Source organism: Macaca nemestrina, chromosome 3 (genome assembly GCF_043159975.1).
Source record: "Macaca nemestrina isolate mMacNem1 chromosome 3, mMacNem.hap1, whole genome shotgun sequence".
Lineage (NCBI taxonomy): Eukaryota > Metazoa > Chordata > Mammalia > Primates > Cercopithecidae > Macaca > Macaca nemestrina.
Window position 1 is genome coordinate 155386934 of NC_092127.1, and position 11947 is coordinate 155398880.

Consider the following 11947-nt stretch of genomic DNA (forward strand, 5'->3'; position numbering starts at 1 on the left):
AAATATCTTTTTTGAGAAGTGTCTGTTCATATACTTCACCCACTTTTTGATGCGGTTGTTTGTTATTTTTTCTTGTAAATTTGTTTAAGTTCCTTATTAATTCTAGATATTAGCCCTTTGTCAGATGGATAGATGGCAAAAATTTTCTCCCATTCTATAGGTTGCCTGTTCTGTTCACTCCGATAATAGTTTATTTTGCTGTGCAGAAGCTCTTTAGTTTAATTAAATCCCATTTGTCAATTTTGGCTTTTGTTCCCACTGCTTTTGGTGTGTCAATCATGAAGTCTTTGCCTATGCCTATGTCCTGAATGGTATTGTCTAGGTTTTCTTCTAGGGTTTTTATGGTTTTAGGTATTATGTTTAAGTCTTTAATCCATCTTGAGTTAATTTTTGTATAAGGTATAAGGAAGGGGTCCAGTTTCAGTTTTCTGCATATGGCTTGACAGTTTTCCCAACACCATTTATTAAATAGGGAATCCTTTCCCCATTGCTTTTGTCAGGTTTGTCAAAGACTGGATGGTTGTAGATGTTCGGCATTATGTCTGAGGCCTCGGTTCTGTTACACTGGTCTATATATCTGTTTTGATATTGGTACCATGCTCTTTTGGTTACGGTAGCCTTGTAGCATAGTTTGAAGTAAGGTAGCGTGATGCCTCCAGCTTTCTTCTTTTGGCTTAGGATTGTCTTGGCTATACAGGCTCTTTTTTGGTTCCACATAAAATTTAAAGTAGTTTTTTTCTATTCTGTGAAGAAAGTCAACGGTAGCTTGATGGGGATAGCATTGATTCCATTAATTACTTTGGGCAGTATGGCCATTTTCATGATATTGATTCTTCCTATCCATGAGCATGGAATGTTTTTCCATTTCTTTGTGTCCTCTCTTATTCCCTTGAGCAGTGGTTTGTAGTTCTCCTTGAAGAGGTCCTTCACATCCCTTGTAAGTTGGATTCCTAGGTATTTTACTCTCTTTGTAGCAACTGTGAATGGGAGTTCACTCATGATTTGGCTCTCTGTTGGCCTATTATTGGTATATAGGAATGCTTTTGAGTTTTGCACATTGATATTGTATCCTGAGACTTTGCTGAAGTTGCTTATCTGCTTAAGGAGATTCTGGGCTGAAATGATGGGGTTTTCTAAATATACAATCATGTCATCTGCAAACAGAGACAACTTGACTTCCTCTCTTCCTATATGAATACCCTTTATTTCTCTTGCCTGACTGCCCTGGCCAGAGCTTCCTATACTATGTTGAACAGGAGTGGTAAGAGAGGGCATCCTTGTCTTGTGCCAGTTTTCAAAGGGAATGCTTCCAGCTATTGCTCATTCAGTATGATATTGGCTGTGGGTTTGTCATAAATAGCTCTTATTATTTTGAGACATGTTCCACCAATACCTAGTTTAAGATGAGAGTTTTTAGCATGAGGCGGTGTTGAATTTTATCGAAGGCCTTTTCTGCATCTATTGAGATAATCATGTGGTTTTTGTAATTGGTTCTCTTTTAGTAATGGATTACATTTATTATTCTGCAAATGTTGAACCAGTCTTGCATTCCAGGGATGAAGCCAACTTGATGGTGGTGGAAAAGCTTTTTGATGTGCTGCTGGATTTGCTTTCCCAGTATTTTATTGAGGATTTCTGCATCGATGTTCATCAAGGATATTGGCCTGAAATTTTCTTTTTTTGTTCTGTCTCTGCCAGGTTTTGGTATCTGGATGATGCTGGCCTCATAAAATGAGTTGAGGAGGAGTCCCTCTTTTCCTATTGTTTGGAATAGTTTCAGAAGGAATGGTACCAGCATCTCTTTGTACCTCTGGTAGAATATGGCTGTGAATCCGTCTGGTCCTGGGCTTTTTGCTTTTCAGTTGATAGGCTATTTATTACTGCCTCAATTTCAGAACTTGTTATTTGTCTATTCAGGGAATCAGCTTCTTCCTGGTTTAGTCTTGGGAGAGTGTGTGTGTCCAGGAATTTATCCATTTCTTCTAGATCTTCTAGTTTATTTATGTAGAGGTGTTTACAGTATTCTCGATGGTAGTTTGTATTTCTGTGGGATCAGTGGTGACATCCCCTTTATCACTTTTCATTGTTGTCTATTTGATTCTCCTCTCTTTTCTTTTTTATTAGTCTGGCTAGTGGTCCATCTATTTTGTTAATCTTTTCAAAAAATCAGCTCCTGGATTCACTGATTTTTTAAAGGGTTTTTTGTGTCTCTATCTCCTTCAATTCTGCTCTGATCGTAGTTATTTCTTGTCTTCTGCTAGCTTTTGAATTTGTTTATTCTTGTTTCTCTAGTTCTTTTCATTGTGATGTTAGGGTGTTGATTTTAGATCTTTCCCACTTTCTCCTGTGGGTATTTAGTGCTATAAATTCTCCTCTAAACACTGCTTTAGCTATGTCCCAAAGATTCTGGTACACTGTGTCTTTGTTCTCATTGGTGTCAAGGAACTTATTTATTTCTGTCTTAATTTAGTTATTTACCCAGTAGTCATTCAGGAGCATGTTGTTCAGTTTTGATGCAGTTGTGTGGTTTTCAGTGAGTTTCTTAATCCTGAGTTCTCATTTGATTGCACTATGGTCTGAGAGACTGTTTTGATTTCTGTTCTTTTGCATTTGCTGAGGAGTGTTTTACATCCAATTATGTGGTCAATATTAGAATATGAGTGACGTGGTGCTGAGAAGAATGCAAATTCTGTTGACTTGGGGTGGAGAGTTCTGTAGATGTCTATTAGGTCCGCTTGGTCCAGAGCTGAGTTCAAGTCCCAAATATCCTTGTTAATTTTGTCTTGTTGGTCCATCTAATATTGACAATGGGTGGCGGTTAAAGTCTCTCACTACTACTGTGTGGGAGTCTAAGTCTCTTTATATAGGTCTGTAAGAACTCACTTTATGAATCCGGGTGCTCCTGTATTGGATGCATATATATGTAGGATAGTTTGCTCTTCTTGTTGCACTGATCCCTTTACGACTATGTAATGACCTTTGTCTTTTTTGATCTTCATTGGCTTAAAATCTGTTTTATCAGACACTAGGATTGCAACCCTCCTTTTTTTTTTTTTTTTTTTTTTTTTTTTTTTGCTTTCCATTTGCTTGGTAAATATTCCTGAATCCCTTTATTTTGAGCCTATGGGTGTCTTTGCACGTCAGATGGGTCTCCTGCATACAGCACACCAATGGGTCTTGACTCTTTATCCAATTTGCCAGTCTGTGTCTTTTAACTGGGGCATTTAGCCCTTTTCTATTTAAGATTAATATTATGTGTGAATTTGATCCTGTCATTATGATGCTAGCTGGTTATTTTGCTCATTAGTTGATGCAGTTTCTTTACAGTGTCGATGGTCTTCACAATTTGATATGTTTTTGCAGTGGCTGGTACCAATTTTTCCTTTCCATATTTAGTACTTCCCTTCAGAAGCTCTTGTAAGGCAGGACTGGTGGTTATAAAATCTCTCAACATTTGCTTGTCTGTAAAAGATTTTTCTTCTCCTTCACTTATGAAGCTTAGTTTTGGCTAGATATGAAATTCTGGGTTAAAAATTCTTTTCTTTAAGAATGTTGAATATTGGCCCCCACTCTCTTCTGGCTTGTAGGATTTCTGCACAGAGATCTGCCGTTAGTCTGGTGGGCTTCCCTTTGTGGAAAACCCAACCTTTCTTTCTGGCTGCCCTTAACATTTTTTCCTTCATTTCAACCTTAATGAATCTGATGATTATGTGACTTGAGGTTGCTCTTCTCGAGGACTGTCTTTGTGGTGTTCTCTGTATTTCCTGAGTTTGAATGTCTGCCTGTCTTGCTAGGTTGGGGAAGTTCTCCTGGATAATCTCCTGAAGAGTGTTTTCCAACTTGGTTCCATTCTCCCGGTCACTTTCACATACACCAACCAAACGTAGGTTTTGTCTTTTCACATATTCCCATTTCTTTTTCATTTTCTTCTCTAATCTTATCTTCATGCTTTATTTCATTAAGTTGATCTTCAATCTCTTATATCCTTTCTTCTGCTTGATTGATTTGACTATTGGTACTTGTGCATGCTTCACAAAGTTCTCGTGCTGTGTTTTTCGGCCTATGAGGTCATTTATGTTCTTCTCTAACCAGTTATTCTAGTTAGCAATTTCTCTACCCTTTTTCAAGGTTCTTAGCTTTCTTGCGTTGGGTTGGAACATGTTCCTTTAGCTTGGAGGAGTCTGTTATTACCCACTTTCTGAAGCCTACTTCTGTCAATTCGTCAAACTCATTCTCCATCCGATTTTGTTCCCTTGCTGGTGAGGAGTTGTGATCCTTTGGAGGAGAAGAGACATTCTGGTTTTTGGAATTTTCAGCCTTTTTGCACTGGTTTTTCCTAATCTTCGTGGATTTATCTAATTTTGGTCTTTGATGTTGGTGACATTCAGATGGGGTTTTTGTGTGGACATCCTTTTTGTTGAGGTTGATGCTACTCCTTTATGTTTGTTAGTTTTCTTTCTAATAGGCCCCTCTGCTGCAGGTCTGCTGGAGTTTGCTGGAGGTCCACTACAGACCCTGTTTGCCTAGGTATCAACAGCAGAGGCTGCAGAACAGCAAAGATTGCTGCCTGTTCCTTCCACTGGAAACTTCATCCCAGATAGGCACCCACCAGATGATAGCCGGAGCTCTCCTGTATGAGGGGTCTGTTGATCCCTGCTGGGAGGTGTCTCCCCATCAGGAGGCATGGGGGTCAGGGACCCACTTGAGGAGGCAGTCTGTCCCTTAGCAGAGCTCGGCTGTGCTGGGATATCCACTGCTCTCTTCAGAGCCAGCAGGCAGGAACGTTTAAGTCTGCTGCCACAGTCGCTCCTACCCCCAAGTTTTCTGTCCCAGAGAGATGGGAGTTTTATCTATAAGCCCCTGACTGGGGCTGCTGGGCCTTTCTTTCAGAGATGCCCTGCCCAGAGAGGAGGAATCTAGAGAGGCAGTCTGGCTACAGCAACTTTGCCGAGCTATGGTTGGCTCTGTACAGTTTGAACTTCCTGATGGCTTTGTTTACACTGTGAGGGGAAAATCACCTACTCAAGCCTCAGTAATGGTGGCCTCCAAACCCCCACCCCTGCTCCACCAAACTCAAGCATCCCATGTCAACTTCAGACTGCTGTGCTGGCAGCCAGAATTTCAAGCCAGTGGATCTTAGCTTTCTGGGCTCCGTGGGTGTGGGATCTGCTGAACTAGACCACTTGGCTCCCTGGTTTCAGCCCCCTTTCCAAGGGAGTAAAAGGTTCTGTCTCTCTGGTATTCCAGGCACCCCTGGAATATTAAAAAAACTAGTCTAGCTAGCTTGGTGTCTGCCCAAATGGCCGCCCAGTTTTGTGCTTGAAACCCAAGGCCCTGGTGGTGTAGGCACCTGAGGCAATCTCCTGGTCTTCAGGTTGTGAAGACCATGCATGGGAAAAGTGTAGTATCTGGGCTGGAACGCACAGTTCCTCACGGCACAGTCCCTCATGGCTTCCCTTGGCTAAGGGAGGGAGTTCCCTGACCCCTTGCGTTTCCCTGGTGAGGCAACGCCCCACCCTGCTTCAGGTCACCCTCCGTGGGCTGCACTCACTGTCTGACCAGTCCCAATGAGATGAGCCAGGTACCTCAGTTCGAAATGCAGAAGTTACCCACCTTCTGCATGGATCTTGCTGGGAGATGTAGACAGGAAACTGTTCCTATCCAGCCATCTTGCCAGACACCCCCCGGCTGGCTATTTATTTTATTTTTTAAAGACAGGGTCTTGTTCTTGCCCACGTTGGAGTGCAGTGGTGTAATCACAGATTACCGTAGCCTTAAACTCCTGGGCTCAAATGATTCTCCTGCTTCAACTTCCTGAGTAGGTCTACAGGCGCACATCACCCACCATGCCCAGCTAATTAAAAAAAAATTTTGTAGGTACAAGATCTCACTATGTTGCCCATGGTGGTCTTAAACTCCTGAACTCAAGTAATCCTCCTGCCTCAGCCTCCCAAAGCCTGGGATTCCAGGTGCGAGCCTGTACCAGGCCTGCTATTTTCTTAAAACATGCGCGCCTGTGGTCCCAGCTACTCGGGAGGCTGAGGCAGGAGAATTACTTGAACCTGGGAGGCGGAGGTTGCAGTGAGCCGAGATTGCGCCACTGCACTCCAGCCTGGTGACAGAGTGAGACTCCGTCTCACACACACACACACAAAAACAAACACTGTCTTCCCTTGGCTTTCATGACACTCCTTGACATGGTTTGGCTCTGTGTCCCCCAGAAAATCTCATCTTGTAGCTCCTATAATTCCCACATGTTTTGGGAGGGACCCAGTGGGAGATGACTGAAGCATGAGGGTGGGTCTTTCCAGTGCTGTTCTCATGATAGTGAATGAACTCACGAGATGTGATGGTTTTTAAAAATGGGAGTTACCCTGCACAAGCTCTATTTGTCTGCTGCCATCCACGTAAGACATAACTTGCTCCTCTCTGCCTTCCACCATGATTGTGAGGCTTCCCCAGCCACAGGAACTGTAAGTCCAATTAAACCTCTTTCTTTTGTAAATTGCCCCGTCTCAGGTATGTCTTTATCAGCAGCATGAAAATGGACTAATACACTCCTGGTTTTCTTTCTACTTTTTTTCCTTACTCCTCCTCAATCTCCTCTGCAGGCACTTTTTCCTCCACCTTTTTCTTAATGTTAACATTCCTCAAGGAATTCTTCCGGAGAGCTTTTTATTCCTCATACTACATATACATACATTCCTCAGGTGATCTTTACTTTTATGGCTTTAATTATACTCTACATACTAAAAACTATCAACTCCATATCTCTAACCCAGATTTCTCTCCTGAGCTTCAGACCAATATATATTAACAATAATACTTCTTAAGTACATATCTTAGAGCAGGTACGATGTTAAGCACTTTTCACACATACATCCCTCCAATAAGAAAAGCTATAATCACTATCCCTGTATTACTAGTGAAAAGAACCCTGTTGACTCTCTTCACCTGGGTGCCCTAAACACACCACCAGCTCAAATATGAGCTCATCATTTTCTCTGCTCCCACCCTGCTCCTCCTTTCAGTGTTCTCCTCAGTGAATGGTACATTATTTATACAACTGTACAAGCCAGAAACCTGGTCACTATCCTTGAACATACCTTCAAAGAAGTTGAAGCTGTCCATGTCTATCTGTACCACCACTATTTGTAGTTATGACATCATTATCCATTGTATTATAAATGCCTTCCTCTAGTTTAGTGTCCCTCCAATCCTTAAAGAATTACATATTATATCTTCATATTTTCAGATCAATGATATCTGATATTTTACATATATATTTAAAAATAAAAGAACTAATGAATTATTGAAGGATTTCATACATCCTAAAATAAATTAATCAGAAAAATAGATAAAAGGTGAACAAAACAATAGAAATCAAGAAGATAGAGGGCAAAAGGGGGAGGCAAGGCCGGGCTCAGTGGCTCACACCTGTAATCCCAGCACTTTAGGCTGAGGTGAGCAGACCAAGAGGTCAAGAGATCGAGACCATCCTGGCCAACATGGTGGAACCCCATCTCTACTAAAAATACAAAAATTAGCTGGGCATGATGGCGTGCGCCTGTAATCCTAGCTATTTGGGAGGCTGATGTAGGAGAATGACTTGAACCCGGGAGGCAGAGATTGCAGTGAGTTGAGATTGCACCACCACGCTCCAGTCTGGCGACAGAGCAAGACTCTGTCTCCAAAAGAAAAACAGAGGAGGCAAAAATAACAATTATGTTCTTCTGAGATAAGTGGAATAAAGAAAATAAGCACAAAGATATTATTCAGTAGCTGTAACCCAGGTTGGTTTAGCTACTCTAAAAATAACCTTGGCCAATCTAACTTCTTTAAAAAAGACTTCTATCAACTCCAATAAAAATAAGAAAGGATTTTCAGGTAGCAACTATTCTTAGATCTAACTACATCAAAAATATACAGAGAATGAGCATGGGTGTCTATATGAATTCATGCTCTTTCCCCATATATTGTCAGTAATAAATACTTATTCAATTTCCTCCTAAAACAAAATAAACCTCAAACTCTATAGCTAGCTACTAGGTAATAAGTTTACATATTCACAGATATACACATTTAAAAGAATATATTCTATTTCACAAAGCTTATTTTTCAGTACTTACATGCAAATTGCAACCATCACCACTTTTCCTGGTCCCTTAAAAAACACTGATGCCGTTCTGGAGCGTGGCTGTAAAAAAATAAAAACTTTTTTTAATATCTCCAAAATTTTGCAGAGAAGCACTATAACTGGTGGCTTTGACAGACCAGAAAAGTTTCCTCTATCAAAACTTCTGAATTACGTTACTTATTTTTTTCTAGAAGTTCTTGTTTAGAAAGTGGAAAGATTAAAACAGACAGCATATCTGGGTCTCTTTCCGGAATCTTGTTTATTTTGTTTCCTTGTAATTCATGCCCTGCCTTCTTCCAGAAAGGATCTGAGTTGGCTATATAAAAACTAGTAATAAAGTAGAAAAATGCACTGAGCTGAAATTCATATGCTCTAAGAATGTGTGAAATCAGACACCCCAAATTCTGTATTGACCTGCCTTCAGAGCTAAGTGAAGGAACTACACAGGGATAAACCTTGTCCATGTGGTCTCAACTTTTACTTCGATTTGTAAGCCATAAACTCTAACTATGGGTCTAGATTTCTGAATTATACTGTTTATTGATAACAAACAGAATATATGTTTTATTATAACAAGAATCTATTGTATTCTTTGGTTGAATAGAGAAAAAACTCAATGAAATTATTATGGGAATAACAGAATGCTGCTTAAGGTGAAACATAAGATTTCTTTAGAAGAAAGGTTTGGGAACTCATGGGAGGGGCAAAACAGGGAAAAGAAATGAGATCTTTAAGATCAGAATAAGAAATAATAAGAAAAAAATAAGGAAAAAGATTCACTGGGTTCAAACCATTTTAGTAAAGAAAGCTGCAGCAAAAGGGAAGATGTGTTGGTAGTAACTAGGAATAATGATAAGGCACAAGGACTCTAAGAAGAGAATAAAAATCTGGAAAAACAAGAGATCACAAGGAACCAGGATCCAAAACCCGCTTGGGAAGCATCCTGTAAAAGCTACTCAAAAATTCCATAATCAGGCTGGGCGCAGTGGCTCACGCCTGTAATCCTAGCACTTTGGGAGGCCAAGAGGGGCAGACTGCTTGAGCTCAGGAGTTTGAGACCAGTTTGGGCAACATGGTAAAACCCTATCTCTACTAAAATACAAAAAAATCAGTCGGGTGTGGTGGTGGGTGCCTGTAATCCCAGCTACTCAGGAGGCTGAGGCATGAGAATCTCTTGAACCCGGGAGGCGGAGGTTGCAGTGAGCCGAGTGGGCAACATAGCAAGACTCTGTCTCAAAAATAAAATAAAATAAATTAAATTAAATATTAAAAAATTCCATAATCAGAGCAATTGGAGAACTGCCCCTTTTTGAAGACCAGGACAGTAAAATGTTAGAAATTAATGAAACTGGATAGCCAATATCTATTTTTTCTATTTTTATGTATCTTTGAAAATATTCACAATAAACAAGGTTCTTTAATATTGGTACAAGTGAAGAAAATTTGGAGAGATTTCAGAGAGAACTACCAGGAAAAGAAGCATAAATTGTTCAAAGCATTATTGATGCATTTCAAGGTGATACTATTGTGGAGTTAAATATATTAAGCAGAGATAAAGGTACTTCCAATTTTCTGAAGTACTATTCAAGAAACTCATGAATTAGAAATAGAAGGGAAGGCATGGGAAAGTAGAAATATATTGAAGGGAGAATTATTATACAAGAAATTAAGTACCAGAGAGGCAGACCCAGAACATTGTGATTTCATATATCTCACTGGAGTTCTCATGAGTTAAGAATATATTGGAAAAACAAGTGTCTGGGTCAGAAATAACAAAAAAAAAAAAAAAAAAAAAAAAAGAAAGAACAAGGCATTTAATTTGTGCAAACAGGATTAGTTTAATTTGTGCAAACAGGATTAGCCTTATGTTTCAGAGAGGAAAGCAACCATCTTCAGTGGGAGAACAACCATTCCTTAAGGGAACAGGGGTATAGTAGAGGGAAATGAAATACTAATTTTATCCTAATGTCCCTGCAAGAAAGGTTGTAATAGCAAAAAAATTCGATTCAAAACATGGAATATTCAAAAGCTGACCAATATTAATCTTCTAAAGGCCTGAAATAACAAGAGATTTCATAAGTCAACCGCTACTATTAGAAAATCTGGTGAGGATGATTCTCCATGTGAAACAGATATGAAGGCGAGGAGTGAATCTTCCCAGGAGGCAGGTCTCACCAGCATAAGTTATCCCAGCACAAGAGGCAATGGCAGTAGCCCTTTAGGCATGAGAGTGAAAATGCTGGCTCACAAGACATATGAAGGCTCTACCAGAGGAGAGTTCACATCTTCAGGGCAGCACTGGGGTGCCAGAAATGCAGGGATCAAAGGGGAAATGGAAATTAAGAGGTCTTGAAGATAATAAATGGAAAAGGAAAGCATATCAAATAAGATTTGGCTAAAATTATCATCACTGCCAATGTCTAAACTTTGCAAAAGGGGTGCAATGTCTCAAATGCCACTAGAGAGAAGAAAATGTGCATAGGTAGCTTTTTATCCAAATATGACATTAACTTCTTGATAGGAGATCCTTCCCAGTCAAGTTTAAATGGAAAGTCAACTTGGCCATAGACTGCTTGGCATCTTAAAGGTGCTGGGGACTTTGGTAAATCATTTCAGTGGAGTGGTGGAGTTGAAAGCCCAGTTGGATTAGGTTCAGGAGAAAATAAGAGGTAGAACAGTAAAGGCAAACTTTCTGTATGTGTCCCAATATTAATTTTCTTCTAGTAGGAAGGAAAGCAGAGTATTTTGTCACATGTGTAGATGAGTTAATAAATTTGGTGATGAAAAGATGAGGTGATGGAAAAGATCAGGTACTTTTATGAAATTACACCTATTTTTTCAATAAAATATGAAGCAAGGGCAAGAGCTGAAGAGTAAAGAGTGAGGCTGTTGGGAAGAAAGAAAAAGATACGCAATAGCTATTTCAAAAAGTGGGAAGGTAAACATACTCTGGAAGTTTAGTAAGACTGCCAAATAATATTGAATATCCATTGATTCTGTATAGTCATATAATGAAGAAAGAACAATCACACTGGCTGGGTAATTTTCTTCTCCAAGGGCTAACCTTCTTGGATACAAGCATAGAGTTGGCAGTCTGAATGCTGAACCAGAGTCAGGAGCAGAAAGAGAGAGGCTAAAGAAAATTAAGAGTGTGTATGACAGATATAAATCTCACTAAAACCTAAGAAAATAAAGTCTTCTTCCTCATTTATATCTACATGCTTAAGGTTCATAACATGGTCATGACTTTAAAGAAAACTTACATACGAATGTTTTAAATTTCAAGAAAATCAGGCTGGGTGCGGTGGCTCATCCCTATAATCCCAACACTTTGGGAGGCCGAGGCAGGTGGATCACCTGAGGTCAGGAGTTCAAGACCAGCTTAGCCAACATGGTGAAACTCTGTCTCTACTAAAAATACAAAAATTAGCTGGGCATGGTGGCGTGCCTGTGGTCCCAGCTACTCGGGAGGCTGAGGCAGGAGAATCGTTCAAACCTGGGAGGCAGAGATTGCAGTGAGCCGAGATCGCGCCACTGTACTCCAGCCTGGGCAACAAAAGCGAAACTCCATCTCAAAAACAAAAGGAAAATCAGAAATGAATTAATAGACTATAATTCAGTGAACTACAAAGTACTCAAGAAAATCTTAGACTGAGATCACAGACAGGCTAGAATTTTACAATGGACTGATATTAGAATTTTGAGGTACAACGCACACATACACATTATTACAAAGATATCCTTACCTTGGTATTTCCCAAGAAATCTCTGTACTCTCTTAATATTTTTTGGTTTCTAAATAGCCCTGTA

The 11947-nt window shown here is 39.9% G+C and overlaps 1 protein-coding gene across 1 annotated transcript in view; it reads right to left on the minus strand.

Annotated features, from left to right (window-relative positions):
* The window catches only part of LOC105487707 (solute carrier family 30 member 9), a 105748-nt gene that overhangs the window by 42082 nt on the left and 51719 nt on the right, over window positions 1-11947 (minus strand). The window contains exons 7-8 of the mRNA XM_011751251.2: window positions 11884-11942; window positions 8130-8197 (exon numbers count right to left, since the gene is read on the minus strand). Coding sequence (XP_011749553.1) covers window positions 8130-8197; window positions 11884-11942 — 127 coding nt within the window. The remainder of the gene's footprint in view (window positions 1-8129; window positions 8198-11883; window positions 11943-11947) is intronic.